At 40.4% G+C, this 17,656-nt stretch overlaps 1 protein-coding gene across 2 annotated transcripts; it reads right to left on the minus strand.

Moving 5' to 3' along the window:
- Window positions 1-200: 200 nt before the first annotated feature.
- On the minus strand, window positions 201-8,799 carry Ccng2 (cyclin G2). Of its 2 annotated transcripts, XM_003477606.5 has the most exons (8): window positions 8,595-8,798; window positions 7,677-7,814; window positions 6,909-7,046; window positions 5,398-5,648; window positions 5,159-5,237; window positions 4,976-5,074; window positions 2,641-2,846; window positions 201-1,610 (listed from the first exon to the last, which is right to left on the minus strand). In XM_003477606.5, exons 2-8 carry the CDS (start codon window positions 7,812-7,814, stop codon window positions 1,487-1,489), a joined length of 1,035 nt encoding a protein of 344 aa, XP_003477654.1. In that variant the 5' UTR covers window positions 8,595-8,798; the 3' UTR covers window positions 201-1,486. The 2 variants fall into 2 exon arrangements, with proteins under 2 accessions (XP_003477654.1, XP_063103293.1); XM_063247223.1 differs by lacking the exon at window positions 6,909-7,046 and having other exon boundaries at window positions 8,595-8,799.
- Window positions 8,800-17,656: the final 8,857 nt, after the last annotated feature.

A 17,656-nucleotide genomic window follows, 5' to 3' on the forward strand; every position in this document is an offset into this window, starting at 1 on the left:
GAAACTTCTGGTAGTCAGAAGGCTGATCCCCAGAGGCACTCCTGCTGCACATCAAACCTTCTCTCTGAGACACAGCAAGCTGAGGTAGGGGTGAGCTCAGCAATGGAGAGCTTGCCAAGCATGCACAAATTCCTGGGTTCAATTCCCAGTACCGCCCCAAACAAAATTTTTCAACAAAAATATTAAAAACTAGTATGTAATTGCAAGCAAAAAGAATTCATCAACTTTTTATTTTTAATTGTCATCTATTATCACTTTAAAAAGGCCCACTTTGGAAAACATCCAGTGGATGTTGACTTACCAGTAAAAAAAGTAAGCCGTCAATGTCTGATTATAATACTGGATGCACAATAAATTATATTTACATGCAATGACTACACTATCACACAGTAAAAAAATACAGTATTTTTATGTACATTTTTAAAGATTTACATTTTCATATACAGTTTATAAAGTTAAAAATTCTCTGACAAAATCTCGTGTGTACAGAGTTTGTATATCCCCATTTATGGCTGTGTCACCACAGATTTGCTTAAAACCGTAATACTACAAACACTTCAGTTCTTTACTTCATATTCAAAAGTCTTGGCACTCATACACTAATACACATATTTTTGAAATGTGAATTACAAAGGAAATAAAATGTAATCATGCAAATATTTTTAATATAAGAAAATGAGATAAAGTATGCTACTAAACCAACATTTGTCAATTCCACAGTTCCCTAGTTCTGTTTAACTTCCTGTACTGCTTTCATACAGGTACATGCAAAATTTGCAAATTATGAAATTTTTAAATAACATTAAAATACTATAGTCTGACAATACTTAGGCAGTAAGAACGCAGTCATCTAATTGCCCTAGTCTGATAATTATTTCTGCTTCAGCAGAAACCTCAATTAAGACACCACACACTTTGAGATGCCATTACTGTAATTCCTAAATACATGAGATCTGCATCAGATAGTACACTGATCATTTAAAAAACAACAAAATAGGTATTTGACATCAGAGTACTATAGAATCTGTTGAGAATCGGGGGGGGGGGGTTCCTAAGATAAACCACTGAAGGATTATCCATTGTCTCTGTAAGGAAGCACTTGTACAACCCCCCACATACTGAATAAAGACACCTGAAGGCTTTATAAAGTTTAAGCTAAGCTACACTATTCATCTTTAAAAATCTTGAAAAGTAACAAAGGTATCAGCACCTTCCCTTCTCTCCCAAGTAGCTAAAGATCAACGAGAAAAATAAAGTGCCAATGTCTAAAGTATTGTTAACTGTTTAAGAGGCACTAACCCATTTGATGGCTTAGGATTAAATATGAAAATAGGCCAGATCTGATCTGATAATAAATAGAAGGTAGGTATTCCAGTCTATTAATTCCTGCCTAGGTGGGGGCTATCCAGAAAACCACCTACTCCCCCATTTATTGCTTTGAAACCAGTACACATGCTTTACATTCTGATGTGGGACAGTGAGAGCTCTAAGACGGAAAGCACAGTGTCTGTGCCACTTTGAAGTTGAAAAAGAAGGAGCATTCTTGATCACTGGGAGGAGAGCTGCTGAGGGTCTCTTCTCCACAACTCATATCTTCACAAGAGTCTTCACTGCAGGGAAAAACAGAAACCAAAAAAGAGGGTCTCAATATTTCAATGCACAGAGGTTTTTATGCAACATGATCTAAACCTGCTGCAGTCTATGAATATCTCTGGTCTTAGATTTTGTTTGTTTTTCGTAGCAGGGATTGAACTTAGGACCTCACACTTGCTAGGCAGGTGCTAATGCTGCTGAGCTAAATCTCAAGCCCTAGTCTTAAGATTTTTGTAATCAAAAGTTAATCTTTATTTTATACAAATTCCTCTTACAGACTTCCAAAAGTGAAGTCTGTTGTACTATCATTACAAAATTCAGATTTTTCTTAAGAGGTTTACACATATTACAATTTACCAAACTATTCTTGTACTAATTAATAAATCTAGCAACAACTAACTGCAGAAATCTAAGTAGTTTAAATGCAAGCTAAAGGCAACATATCTTCTAGCCCATCACTGTATTAAATCCATCACTGACCTCAGACACCCAAACAAGAAACTAACAAGCTATGAAAATGGAATTTCTGGCGCTTTAACCTAAGAGCAAAAAACAATCAAATTTAGTAAAATTAAGTAATTCATTTTACAAACAAAATCATTAAAATCTGAAAAGAATGACATCTGACAAAACAGTATCAACATCTGTGAGAGCCTTGTCTATTAGTGGTTCTCCATGTTTTAGGCACCTATCATTAGAAACCCTGACTAATCTAAAAAGACCTAAGTGTTAGTTTTGTTTTGGTTTTTTGAGACAAGGCCGTAGTATGTAGTTCAGGCTGGGCTTAAACTCACAATGATACCCCTGCCACAGCCTCCCTGTAAGTGCTTACAGGGATGCATGACCATTCCTGGCTTTTTTTTTTTTTTAAAATGAACCACATTTCAAAAACCAAGGGAAATAAGGAGACAAAAGGAGGGGAACATGTAAGTCATTACTTATTGTAATGAAACTACTGCTGTTTAGTTTGTTCACATGTCCACAGGAGAATGGACATTCTCCAATGTCTTACAGTATTCCACAGGTGTTGAGGATAAATCTGTTTACCTTTCGCTTCCATCAAAACAGCTCCCCTCGGGGATGGTTGGCAGCTCAGGAACACTGTAATAACTGCTGTGGAGGTTCTGGGCTGTGCGCCTTGAAACAATCCAAACCAGCTTCTTAAGATCTGGTTTGCAACACTCTGGTGAAGAATATTCGGCTAGGCATTTAGAAACTAATTCCCTCCAATAAAAGAACTCGCTGTCATTAATCTAAAAAAAAAAAGTAATGAAGTTATGGCCATGGTTCTCAAACCTTGGTTCACCTTAGAATCATCATGTGACCTGCAAAAACACGCTGATGGCTGCCTCCCACTTTATGGTTTAATTGGTAAGAGCACAACTCAAGTTTCACAAGTTTTTAAGTTCTTCAGGTGATTGTAATGTGCAGAGCAACCAAAATTTAGTTCCTACCAGTTTAGAGGACAGCATTATAATTTACATTGGATGAAAGAACTAACTATTCTAAGAGAAAACACTAACCTACTAACACTAGGTCTGTTAATCAACTACCTTTAATTGTCCAAATTCATAGAAATTTAACATTTCTTTTGTTACAGAAATAAAAGCCCTGTTTAGACTGCAAAATGTAAGTTTATATTGTAATATCAGATACAGACTAAAGCAGAAGCTAGTGACATGAGAGGAAAAAGAAGTCCCCCAAAGTCTCAGTAGTTCCTCCACCATGGGGAATGCCTTGGTTTATTTGATAGTCAATTTTCACCCAAGATGTTTCCATGTATCACCATCAGTAAAAAGCTTGAGTGAAAACAAAATTGTTATTAGAACAATAGTTAGAAGTTACCACATCTATTTCTATCACAAACAGATTTCTGAGTCATTTCCAGATTCCAGTTGTATCTTAACACCTGGTAATGTCCTTCTCCTACTGCTCTCAATCACCTCTGAGTTATCCAATGATTTCCCACAGTTCTCATTGTACAGTACCTCTCATCAATATTCAGTAATCCTGGCCAACTCCTTAAAATGTTTCCAGCTTGACAGCATTCTTAACTATCTACATAGAATTCACTTGGCTCCTACGAGAAACAAGTCCAATGCCGAAAACCCCAGAGCTTCAACTGACCCTAAGCATAGGACTCTTACAAGTTTTTACAGTTTCAGTGGTCACATCTTCATAAGAAATTCCAAACCTCAATCTCTGTTTTATCTTGTATTAGACTGTCAAAAACTTGCACAACATTCACCTACTTGGGTATATAAGCATCTAAAATCATACTTCTATCAACACAAATTAATTTCTCCTCAGTTGGTTTCAGTGCTGCCAATATTCTCTCCATCACTGAGTCCAAAATTGGTTATTCATGATTCCTTGCCCCACTCTCATGCTTGCCTTCCAAAATTAATTAAGTTGGATACCCTTGTGTCTGCTTGTGACTACTGCCTAGCACCTTATCTGAAGGCCTACTCTAAAATGATGAAAAATCTACCCTGCCCATGAATTTTTATTTTCTGTATTACTGGGGATTGAGTCTCAGGGTCTTAGTACTGAACTATATCCCCTTTATCTTTATTTCTGAAACAGGATCTTAATTAAGTTGCTACACTGCCAATACTGGGCTCAAACTCACAATCCTCCTACTTCAGCCCCCCAGACAACTGAGATTACAGACCTGCACCACCACACCCAGCCTTCAACCACCAATGTCTTCCCATCTTCACTCTTGAAAATTGCTGAACTCTACCCTGTTGCCTTCTTTACCTGCCCTACTTCTTTGCTAACAACCCCAAAGTACTTCCTATATTCACTATTTTCCGGCACTGAGATACAACAGAACCTACCATGTTAAGTTTCATATTTCCTCAATTAGAATTTTAGTTTAAGAAAAAGGATTATGCTTATTTTATATCTTTTAATGACTGCAAAAACTGAGCTGACCTTCCTAAAAGACTTACAAAGGGAAACACTGCTATTATTTTGGTTACTACTACCAGTAATGTGATGATTACTCAATCCCATAGACATGATGGGATGCCATCTTATGCCTGTAGGATATGTATCACGTCTATCCCCTAGCATGCATTTTAGAACAATGTCCATGTGGCAGCTGAATTACCATGTGGCATGAAGTACAAAAGGGACACTTAAGTGCAGAAAAGTACTAGACCAAGTGACACAGTCCCTTTCACCTTAACAGTGTCTGAGTCAAAGCTACATTTTGAGAATTACAACACTTTCAATACACACACAAACATACATACACACAGAATGTAAAAGATAAAAACCCCAAGAAGTGTTTACTTAATGTCAAGTAACACAGAAAAAAGTGAATCATCGGTAAAGAAACTTGCTTTAAAGAACAAGAAATGAAGATATTTACCTTGGAATGTTTTTTAACAAGCAAGACTATTTCCAGTAATTCAATGGATTTTAAAGTTTCTATTTCCAAATTGAGAAGGCACAGAGCTAACACAGATGGCTACATGAAAAAAGAGAGAGAAAGAAATAAATATTTTCTTTAAAATTCAAAACAAACTGTGCGATATACATCAACAATACTTACTTTTGCTTTTGAAAAGGTAAGTCGGCAGTTGCAAGCTTTCAACTGAGCTTCTAGTTTATCGAGGCTCAGTATTTCTTTCCTGTACATACAAAGAAAAGGTGAAGATTTAAACAATTTTAGACTCACCATCAAAAGTCCATGTTCAAAGAGTAGAAAAAGTAAAAACATAAATCTTACTGACATTTACTATTACTTATAGCAACCCCAAGTACAAAGCTTTTATATTTAATCCCACTGACCTTTCTGAAGTATGACAAAATACAATAGTATGGTATAAGTGCAAAAAGTTTAAGGCAGTAGTAGCTTCCAATTCATAGTGCAATTTTTCTGAAATTATTTTTTCCATCCGTTTTATGTCAGAAGCAGTACATTTACACTGACTAATCCGGATTACATCATGAATGGATGGAATATTGCATTCTTCTTCAACTATTCTAGCAGCCAGCAAAAAACAACAGACTCCAATACAAGATAAATGTTTAGGTTTCACCTGCAATAAAACAAAACACAGAAGGAGACTTTTAACAACTGTTACTCAGTTTTAGCTAAGCAAAAGCTCAAAAGAATATTAATTAAGGGCTGGGGATTTAGCTCAGCGGCATAAGCGCTTGCCTTGCAAGCAGGCAGTCGTGAGTTCGATCCCCGGTACTGATAAAAAGGAAAAAGGCCAAAAAAAAAAAAAAAAAAGAGTATTAATTAGGCCCCTACTGTTAAGACAGCACAAGGGCCTGGTACATAGCCCAGTGGCACAGCGCCCGCCTGGCAATTATGAGGTTCTGAGTTCAACTTCTGGTACCAAAAAGGAAAAAGAAATAAATAAAAGAAGACAGAACACAATCAAGCTGCTTCACAGACATGCATTTGTCCTTGCCTTACCCACAGTTACACTCATTTTTACACTGCAGATCTTCTTGATTTCCCTTAAACAAATAAGACTTTGTGAGCCTTTAAGTTATTTAATTCAAATATGTGGGCTAAAAAATTTCAATTCAGGTTCAAAAGCTAATTCCTAGCAGTTTTATACTTTTTTGTGTTTCAGACTTATAAAATTCGAAATAATACAACCTCTTTCAATACAAATTGTCTTTTAACACCAAATAAACTTACTTTGGATATAGAGACAGTATTCCCTACATTTTACCTTTGACTGCAGAATTCCATACTTTAATGTAACGCTGCCCAAAAGAAACACCCCATCAGGCTTGTGCAGCCTGTGGAACACATGCAGAGCTGCTACACAGATGGCTGCCCTTTCTTCTCAGTGCCCCAACACTGATCCCAAAGCTGATATTGATCCTATTAGCAGAAGACAATTTTTAATGGTGGCTGGTGATAGTTAATAGGACTATGGCTCCCGGCTCTGAAGAGACAGGGAAGGCATGGAGTCACCTTTAATATAGTTTTGTATTTCTTTTGTCATGTTTCAGTATTAAAAACATCTAGGTTCCAAATGAAACATGAGAAATGAAAATCTTATTTCTGAAGACTGTATACATATGCACCAAGAGCTTAGTCTCTCTTTTGTCACATCTTCCAAAAGAAAGTATTTAAGAGATACAGCAAAACTATACTTAATACACAAAATATACTTAATTTTTTAATTGGAGTCCGGCACTAAGGATGACAATTCTGATTATAAAGGTTTATACATAAAACAGGCTATATTACATTCACTTGGTAAGTACTGAACCATATGAATACAGACTGGACATAGAAAAATGAAACCGTATTTTTACAAATGATTAAATACCTTCATAAGGGCCAAAAACCTGTCCAAAATATTGACAGCTAGGACAAAAGTTTCAGTGCAAGATCCAAAAAAGTTAGTTAAACTCCTTAAATCTTCTACTTTGGCATTTCTCAATCTTGAACACAAAGTGTTGTCATTCTGCAACAAAAACCATAAATCAAAGTTTTCATTTTCTTAGAACTAGAATAATACACAAATTCAATGAACAAAATATTTTCTCCCCTTAATTTTCAACAATATAGAGGGAAAGATTGTTATCTGTTAACTAAGGCTATACACCTTCCAGTTAAGATGTACATCACTACTTTTTAAAAACGCATGTCACGGGAGAGATTTAACAATTCATTATAAGATGGAACACTTGCCATATGTGAATTATAACGAACACAACATAACTCAACTCCCTTGGAATAGAGGCAGCTGTTTTTTATTTTTCTAAAATCATTTAAGATCCTGCTATAAATACTTCGAAGCAGAGGACAGGAAATAAACTGGTCAATTCCCTACAAGTCTCCCATGCCAGCAGCAGGTTATGGTGTCAACATTTGAATAAACACCTCTCTATCTTTATTATTTCCGTTCCCACTAACAAAAAAGCCCAACCGTATATAGTACTGAGGTTATCTTAGTTGTCCATAAATTTCAATTTTCGTATTTAGAGATTTTTCAGCCTTTAGTCTTGATTCAACCAAGGGGTACAGGGGTGGAAAGCATCCCCTCCTGGGAGGCCTCAGACACTGGAGCAAGTCAACCTTGTCTTCAACTTACCTCTGGGGTAGCCTCGATCAAGCTCAGCCCTTTTTCTCGAGGTTGGAATCTCTGTTCTTGTTCTAGATAGAAGCTCAACAATCCAAGAAGCTGGACTCCTTCAGGACCTGCCAAGTACTCCGGCCCCAAATCCTTCATCTGCAGCAAATATACCACAAACAGTTAATAGGTGACAGAAGTGACAGGGATTAGGAGTAGGGTAAAAGCGAGCTGGTAGCAATACTTCCAGCGAGGGGCGCCTCTGCACACCCCAGGGAAGAGCGGGTGAGGGGATCTGTCACGTCCGCCGGAGCCCCGGGGAACCCTCCCCACGTTCGAGGAGGTGTGGCAGGGGGCGGGACCTGGTCACACTAGCAAGCGGGTGCCGGCTCCAACCAGCCAGCCCCAGCCGATGGTGAATCAAAAACTGGAGGGGGGTGCAGAGGGGGTATCTCACAACAGGGCCCCTCACCAGCCCTTGGAGCCGCGCTGTAGAGAAGAGCATTTGCCCCAGAAGTAGCGATGGCCCCGGGCTAGGGGGCGCGCTGCACAATAGAGAGGAGGGAAGGAAAAGTCCCCGACCGAACAAAGAACGGGAAGGAGACCGGAGCCCCGCCCCAAGGGGGAGTCCAGCCCCCAGGTTCCCCCTTCGTTTCCGAATTCCATAGGCAGATGCCCCTCTCCAGGCTGGAGACCTAAAGGGTCACCAGTGCAGTCCGCCCTGCGCCCCACCATCACCGAGGCCAGGAGTTCTGCCTGGGTGCGAACCCGAGGCGGTTAGTGCGAGTACCTCAGCCTAAGCGGGCCGCCAAATGAAGCGAAGGCGGACCCCGGTCGCTGTCACTGGGCGTCTCTGACTCTGGGTCTGGGCAGCCAAAGCGCTCGGCCGCTCCCAGTCCCGCTCCTATCGCGGGGGAGGTTGCGGGAGCCCCCACTTACCGTGCCCGAGGCGCGCCCCCGCCGGCTCGGGCCCGAGGGGACTAGGAGTCTCCGAGGTCCGAGACCTGCCGTTCAGGGTAGCCCGAGGCCCGGCATCCGATCCACCCTGCAGCCGCCTGGGCCTCACAACCCCTGGCTCATCACGGACCCTTCTCCACCGGGGCCGGCCCCGGCTCCACACCAACAGCCTCCGCGACAACTGAGCCGCTCTGCCAGTGTTTTTGTTTTGAGTTTGCAACGCCCCCAAGGGGCGGGGCACGTGACTCCCGCGGAGGGATCCACTGTCCGCCATAGTGCTTAAAAAAAAAAAAAAGAGTCCCGCCACCAGGCCGCGGCGTCTCGCTTCTGTGACTGTGGCCTTCCTGGGTTGCCTTCTCTCAGCCCGCGGCAGGGCGTGCGGGCTGGGAATCAGGCTGATCCTGCGATTCCTCCGCAGGTGAAGAAAGAAAGCGAGAGGGTGAAGAGCGTAAGGAGACTATTCTCGGTCGCATTGCGCCATTTAAATGTCCCAGATTTGTTTTGTTTTTCGCTGTTTTGAAAAGTCCGCCCAAAAGAGCCGGCTCTCTGATTGGATACGGGTGGGGCGAGCGGAAGAGGGAGGACCCGATTCACTTGAGAATCTGGATTGGCTAGTTGATGGGCATTTGAAGCCTGTGATTGGCTCTTGCTGCGTGCTCTGCCTCCATCTTCCTCCGGGCCTTAGCAACGCTGGGCTCTGCAATGCGCTTGCTCGCGGGGGAGGAGGGGTGGGGGGGCATTGTCTCTCCGTTACCGGCCGTGATGTCATCCCTTTCCCTCCTATATCTCGGCTGCAAAGTGCTGTGCTTGGAATGTCAAGGGGCAGCTGGAGCACGTTTTTTGACAACTGATTCTTCCAGGAAAAAGTGTTCTGTGTTCCGTCTTTAAGTTCTGCCAGTCTATTTTGCATTAACAGATTGAGAGACTACCAGCTTCAGAGTGTTTTTACTGAATATTCAGGAGAAACGCTGTCATATTTTGATAATTTTAATTTTTTCCAACCCTGGAGGAAATAAAGTAGATGAGACAAGATGGGCAATAGGTACATGAGGTTTCACTATACTATTCTTTCTATACCTTGAAATTTTTCCATAATTAAAAAGAAATTCAAAGGAGTGACCTTTCAGTAACATTTGCAAAGCGATGAGGTCACGTAAACGTCTGGAGATTATAACAACGTTCCTCCAGAGCTGCTCTTGTTTTAATGAAGATTCCCAGAGTCCCAGGGCTCTCGGTCCCTCATAAATTACCATTTATTGTCCATTACCTTTAGGGTTGTTATTAAGGTTGACACCTCTCCTGAGGTGGGGCAAAAAGCAAAACAACCAGGTGCCTTAGGCCAGAAAAACTTTCACACTGAATCTCTAAGAAGTGATATAGAAAGGCCCCTGAAATGTTTATGGTTTACTTTATATTCCACAATTCCTACCACTTGCCAAACAACTCGATAAATAGCACTTTCATGATTTCTAATTTAAACAGTCGGCCCCTGGGAAATGATTTGTCTTGTCTGCTCCCTCTGTGTTTTCTGTGTCTTAGTTACCTGTGAAATGCGGGAAGGCTCATACAGCTTTAGCAACAGGGCTCATTTCCAAAGCAGCTAAAGAATCTTAGCAATAGATCCCTTTATACACCAGCTGCAACTGGACACAGACCTCTGCCCAAAGCAGAGAAAAACTTGGGGAGAGGACCCAAGATGTGACCTTGAAGGTTTTGGAAAATAAAGCTAGCATATTGCCTTTAAGTGATTTACCAATTTCATTAATCAATCCTCATTTGATCTTTTAAGCATTATTTAAACTATTGCTTTTACTTGATATAATCTTCTGGCCAGAAATCACTATAACAAACATAAACAGAGACATCCACCTAATTCATAGGTTAGAACTGATTACAATTTAGACAACAGTTCATCTACCAAGGATAAAGAGGCTCAGTGATCTATCATAGACCAAACAGCTGGAGGAAAACACACTAGCAAAGAAAAGAGTTTGTGACCAAAACATAAAGAAGACTGAGAAGTTTTGCTTTGTTCTCAAGTAACAACGTAAAGGTACAAAAAGAACATAAACTATAAAATAAGTGATGTGAAAGAGGAAATATAAAATCATGTGGCAGGAAAATTTTTAAATGCAATATATAAGACCAAAAGGAAAAGATCTAAAGTTGTTCTTTGCTTAGACCAGTTTAAAAAATAATACATTGACAATGAATCAGCCAAAAAAATTTGTACAACTCTCCCTACCATTGTTAATTTATCTTTTTTAAAAAATGTAATAGTTTTCCTCCAGATTCTTTGCCCTTATTATCTGGACTACTGTTCTAGAACTAGGTGTCATTTATTTTAAAAGACACCCTCTTAGACTAATTGGACTAAAGGGTACTTTAGCTACATTTTAGCCTTTCCTGAGAAATTTTTGAGAGGGACTTTCCTGTAACATGTGCCCATATGAAATGAGAAAAATGAGAAATAGGGAGCCCCCAGGAAGGGTTTTGAGGGACCGTATTTTCTGTAAGAAACTGGGTCTTCTAGAACACAGTGCAGTAGGGTTGGGTAATATACCCTGCCTCCAGTAGCCAGTGAAGGCCTGACACAGAGCTTGTTGTCCTCAGTGACATCTGAGACTGAAACTAGAAGGTGGGGACAAAACAGGAAATGAGCAGTGGGGCACCCACAGGAAACAATGCCTGCATTCAGCAAATTTGCCAACGGTTGAGGTGTGTCTTGCAAACCTGCTCCTACATAAACCTCTGCCTTGAAAAGAAAATAGGGCATGCCGAAAGGGTTGTCCTGAATGATTTATAAAACTTTCTGAGCTCAAGAGACATCTGGCTCCCCACAGCTCTCCAGACATCATTTTTCTCCTCAAAATGATGAACTGTGACAGCAAATCTTAGTCTTTTATGCAACAGACACATAGTGAATACACACCAAGTTCGAGGTGTGGGACTAGACCTTAGAGATACAAAAATATAAATAAAACATAGTCTTTTATGCCTGTGGTAGGGTATGATTGGAATCCCATCCAGCTTTCTAGCTCACTAGATGGTTCCTTCATGGTTTTTGAATAATTTGCATGGTTGTCTTAGCTTCCTGCCAAAGGAGGAAAAATTTAAACAGGTATACTTCACATGTAACAACTAAAAGCAAATATTCCTGAAAGCAGTTTGTTAAACACAGGGAAGCTGTTAGGATTTTCCACAATGCTGTTACTTCCCAAACTGGGGGGAAGGGAAGGGTCCATCTCTAACCCCCTCAAAACAAAGCTGGTGGAAAGCAGCCCCAAAGGAAGGAACCTCAGAGTAAGATTTCTAAAACTGACTGGACACCACACTGCCCTCGCCTTTCCTCACTATTTATGGCTCCAGGTCTGGCTGTTTTCTGTCTTTGAATGCAGTTTGCAGTCCCGAACTGCCTGCTTTGATTAACGCTGTCAGCAGAACCTGCAAAGGAGAAGGAAATGCCTGTCCAGGAGAAGAATAGAAAAGTGTATGCCAACCCAGGGCTCCAACTTAAATGACTTAGGTTTTTAAATCCTGAGCTCATTTTTTAATCTGAACCTGGAAAAGTAAGATGCTTTATATGTCAGAAAATTCCTTTCTTCAAGTACCAGCAGAAAAAATCAGTGAGGCATCTCAGATACTCTCCTTTCTGACTTTCTCATGGACAAGACCTTCTCAGACCTGAAATCAGCAAACTCATTGTGTTACAATTTACTGACCATATAGCTATTGTGTTGCTGTTGTTAATGACAGAAGCATTGTATCTTTCTGGGGAAGTTTTTTTGTTTTTTTCAATTTATGCAAGAATGGATAACAATCACAACATAGTCAGTTCCCAGATATTGACGTGCCCACCAATTATAGGAGCTATCCGCACTTTAGTAACCAAGATTACAGCAAGAGGACCAGTTTTTCTAGCCAGTTGATTTAGTCCCTCCCAGTTCTAGTGGCCTTGTATACATCAGTTTTAGAACCAGAATTCAATGCCCATTTGACTCTGTGGCCAGCATACTACATTATTATCCAAAGTCCTTTCTGTTATGGTAAAAGTCAGCTGAAATGAAGCAGCTCTGACCGAGGACAGGCTGGCAAAAGCATATGTAGTGTGAAGCATAGACCTTCTTGAAATCCAATCTGATTATCTCAAAGTGATAGATCTGTCCCAAAGTACCCGAAACACACATTTTTTTTCTTCCTTTTGTCATCTTCCCCTCTTCACTCCTTTCCTTCCGTATCCTTCTTGCTTTCACAGGATCTTCCTTATGTTGCCCAGGCTGGCTCCAAACTTCTGAGTGTAAGCATCCTCCTACTTCAACTGGGGGCCCCCAAATAGTTGGGGCTGGAGACCCATCATACCATGCCAGCTTCCAAAATAATTATTTTTTGAGTGACCCAGACTACATTCTAGAACATTGTATATTATATTTACACAATGCATTCTTTTATAATTTGTTCCTAGAACCATAAGGCAGATATTTCCTGTCTTTTCTTGACATCATAAAACTATGTGAAGTTGACATTTTAGCAATGAACCCTTTAAAAGACATCTGTTGAATATATTATCTTATTCCCAAAAGAAGCTTTACTGTCTGTAAAACTAATGATCTCTTATTTTGATCTCCAATAAAAAGGCAGCTGACACTTAAACTGATATGAATAAGGAATATAAGTTTAAAATTTTTTAACATTTGAAAGTGCTTTCAAAATGAAGTGTTTTTGCAACCTCTAAAATGAAAGATTGGTTCATATCAAAGATTTACAAGTCTAATTACATGTGTTATATTTTCAAATACATTCTGAAGAAGAATTTGTGGCTACAGGCAGAAGGAAAGCCAGATTTACGGGAGGAGGAGAATTGAAGCTTGACAATTTGGAGGGCTGTCTCTAGGAAAAATAAGACCTTATAAACACAGAATTGTATATAAAAGTGAATATTTATCTGAAATGAAACACATTTTAAGTTCTTAAAAGTTGGCATATAGTCACTGCTCCAGCTACCTATTGCTGTGCCGTGAATCAGAAGCAAACATAGCAACATAAACTAACAATAATTTCTTTGCCATCTCCCATAGTTCTGAGGGTTGCTAAGCTTAGGTGGGCAGTCCTTGCTCCAGACTTCAGAAGCTGCAGTCGTCAGATGGGGGCTGGGCTGCAGTCTTCTGTGGTTCACTTGTTAACAGTCAGTGTATCTGTGGGCCAGGACCTCAGCCAGGCTGGTGGCCAGAACACCTCCCATGTGACCTGTCTACATGGTCTGTGTACTTCCTCATCGCCTGGTGTTGAGGCTGAAAGAAAATCAGCTGAATGCTGTCTTTCTTTTTGAGAACCAGCTTTGGCAATCACACAGTGTATATATTAGCTTCATCATTTGCTATAACGAATGCTGCAGACTTACTGCTTTAAAACAGCCCACGTTCATTTTCTTACACTTCTATAAAGCAGGGGTCCAAAATGGATCTCACTGGAACTGAAGTCAGGCTGTCAGCAGGGTTGTCCTCCCTTTGAGGTTTCTGGGGAGGATCCAACACTTCCTTCCCTTTTCAGTGTCTAGAGGCCACCTGCACCGTTTGGCTTCTCCTACTTCTACATCTTCAAATCTAGCATCATAACACTTTAACCTGATTCTTCTGCCTTTCTATTGCACTTATGAGAACCTTGGGATTACAGTGGGCCCACCTGAATAATCCAGAACCATCTATCTCAGGATCAGCTGATTAGCAACCTTAATTGCCCCTTGCCACTTAGCATAGCATCTTTACAGGTTTGGAGATCAGAGTTTTGACGTTTTGGGGAGGTTTTTATTCTGCATACTATATTATCTCCTCAGACACATTCAAGTCTGCTCAATTCAATGGAAAGAATGACAGTCCTCTCGTAGCAAGAGCATGCAGGACAGGAGAGACAGAGGAGACCACCTCTAGAAAATAAAAATATCCCATGTTCATAAAGACCAAAAACCTGGGAAATACCAAAATATTTTTATTGATAAATTGTTTAACACGTTTGCCAGTAGTTTTGGTTGCATTCTCTCTGATCACCCCTTCATATAACAACAATGTAATACAATTCTTTGTAGACAACATTTTTAAAAACTAAATTTTTAAAATTATTGTATTTAAAATTGTTTCTTTCGGGGTTGGGGATTTAGCTCAGCGGCATAAGCACCTGCCTTGCAAGCAGGCGGTCGTGAGTTCGATCCCCAGTACTGATAAAAATGAAAAAGAAAAAAAAATGTTTCTTTCAGTTTTACATTCATTATTAATATCACATCAGATTTTGGGATTGAGGCTTGATTCAGGAAGACCTGTAGCAAGTTTTTTCTGTGTATTAACTAAAAATTCAGAGCACCACTGACACTTTATCATACTCATTATTTAGCATCATATGTTTCCTCATTGCAGAAGCATAGTTTCTGAGTTTATGTCATCTTTGTTAAAATCAGGAAATTTCTGTCTTTCCCAAAGTGATCTTATGTCTTTCTTTCCCTCTTCATTAACTGGCATATTAGGCAATTTAGGAGCCTATTACTGCTACTAAAAATTTATCTTTTTGTTTAAGGAAGGATACTACTTTTGAAATTATCTAGATTTTTTTTAACAATTTGTTTCTAGATGTCTGAAACATTCTACTGACTCCATGTATATTTATCATTCTTATTTTATACCTCATTAATTTTTATCTAAACGTTTTCTTAGTTCCTTATGAATGAGAAAAGAGGGTACCTTTCACATGCAAACTAAGGGTCTGTAACTTATAAATTGTTTTGTAGAGACATACCAAGATGTCTTTCCAAATTTCAATTAAAGTGCCATGTCTCCAACTCAACTTGAACACCTCCAAACACAAGGGAAAATGGTGCAGTAGATTTTGGCATGAGAGAGATAGCAGCTTAAATTACTTGTAGTTGAAATTTTTCTTAATTTTACAACACTAAAAATCAAAATGTGTTAACTGTATTAGTCAGTGTCCTCCAGAGAAACAGAACATACATGGATTTATAGAAGATTTATTATGAGGACTTGGTTCATGCAATTATGGAGGCTGAGAAGGCCCCCAGTCTGCTGTCTACAACCAGAGGTCCAGGAAAGCAGGTTCTGTAGTTCACATTTAAAAGTCTCCCTAAAGGTTTGGATGTGTGAACATTGTCCCCAGCCTGGGGCACTGCTGGGCAATGTTGGAACCTTTGACGGGTAAGGGCTCGTGGGAATAAATTATATTATTGGGAGTCTTCCCTAGAGGGGGACACAGGGACCCCTACCTCTTCCTCTCTTTTCTTACCCAGGCCTGAGGTGAAGAAGCCTCTTTCATGCCACTTCTGTGATGACCTGGGCCAACAAAGGCCCAAAGTAATAGGACTGATATGTCATAAACTGAAACCTACAAAATTGTGCCAAAACCAATTTTTTCAAACTAGTATTTCATTATAGTAATGCAAAACTGAGACTGACATAATGATGGTGGAGTTCTGGTCCAGGCCTAAAGGCCCAACAACCATAGTGCCAATGTCCAAGTTTGGTTGGATATCTTAACTCAAGCAAAGAGTGAATTTGTGCTTTTTTTTTTTTTGTTCCATTCATACCATCTAAAGATTGACTAATGTCCATCCACACTGGTGAGAATGTATCTTCTTTACTCAGTCTATTCATTCAAATACTAATGTCTTCTGAAACACCATCACAGACACACCAAGAGAGGTTCTACCAGCTATCTAGGCATCCTTTAGCCTGGTCAAGTGGACACATAAAATTAATATCACATGAACATTCTACTAGAGCCCCTCTGTAGAACTTGGAGGAAGCTTTGTCACATGAGAGCCCCTGGTGCTAAATTTCATTATCCTTTGCAGTAAATTCATATGATGATTATTAGAAATAATCTCCCAGGTAAAAGAAGAAATGGCTAAAAGTACTGAAAGAGATGCTGAACACATATAAAGAAGATACAGTTTAAAAATTAGAGGAACAAAGTAAAAAGATAGAATCCCTGGATGCACAATATAAGAAACAAACAGAGCATTTCTGGGAGAACATGGCAGACAGATAGCAGCAGCTACAGAGGCTCTCCGAGAGACCCAGCTTAGAATCCAGGAATGGTGCAGAGTGAGGAATCCTAAGCAAGAGGAGATATACCCTACTGACCCAAGAACAAACTGGGCTGAGAGAAACCAACTGGGAATGCAATCCTGGTGCTATAACAGGAACAGATAAAGCCTCAGCGTGGAAACTGGAGCCTGTGCCATTGGAAGCTGCTATTTGGGTTTCCTGCCACCACTGCTGTGTCTGAATCAGCTCGGCAGGGAGAGAGATGCACAAAAGCTCTGAGAACAGGAATCAGTAAACAGAGTTGAGAGCAGGATGCGTGGGGAGCCATGCATTGACCTGCAGTGAGTGAAAGAAACTGGGACTCTTCCACGGTCTAGGAGGCTCCAACAGAGAACATTCTGGGACTGGGCAGACTTGCCGGAACAGGGCGCTGTAGTGACTTCAGTCACATATCCCTCTTTCAAACAGGATTGGTGAGTATGCCTAGCCTACGTGATGCTGCTGGCTGAGACCCAGTAGGCTAGCACAACCGAGGTCCCAGCACCTGGAGGTGTACCCTAGTGGTGTAGCCTTCAGTAGGTTGACCTGGAAAGGCGGGTCCCACATAGGCTGCCTAGTCCGTATCTCCCTGATGCGCTGCAGTGGGTGGGAACACGTAGCTGGTGCAATTCAAACAGACTGTGGTCGACAGGGAAGGAAGCTGGGCCTCCTATATATGCTTGTATATAAGGAACAAAGAATACGGGAAGAGGGAGCAACAAGAAAGGCTCCTCAGCCCCCAATCCTGAGAAACAGGCAACAGCAGACACAGCACCAAAACACATAAAGCACTATCTCTAGAGCCTCATAGACGAGTTCAGGAATGAAATTATTAATGACCTGAAGCAAGACATAAGCAGAATAGTTAGAGAAATGCTAAGTACCGCCCAAGAAAAAACAGATGGTGAAATGGAAGAACAGAAAAAACGGGGAGAATTGCTTGATGGAAAAAATAGAGAA

Source organism: Cavia porcellus, unplaced genomic scaffold, assembly GCF_034190915.1.
Source record: "Cavia porcellus strain 051 isolate PalLab524CR breed Dunkin Hartley unplaced genomic scaffold, mCavPor4.1 scaffold_4, whole genome shotgun sequence".
NCBI lineage: Eukaryota > Metazoa > Chordata > Mammalia > Rodentia > Caviidae > Cavia > Cavia porcellus.

Coding starts and splice junctions, on each gene's coding strand:
- Ccng2 (XM_003477606.5), bottom strand. CDS start 7,814: ATGAAGGATTTGGGGCCGGAGTACTTGGCAGGTCCTGAAGGAGTCCAG. Junction 7,047..7,676: donor TGATCGAGGCTACCCCAGAG/GTAAGTTGAAGA, acceptor TTTTTGTTGCAG/AATGACAACACTTTGTGTTC. Junction 5,238..5,397: donor TTTTGTCATACTTCAGAAAG/GTCAGTGGGATT, acceptor TTGTATGTACAG/GAAAGAAATACTGAGCCTCG.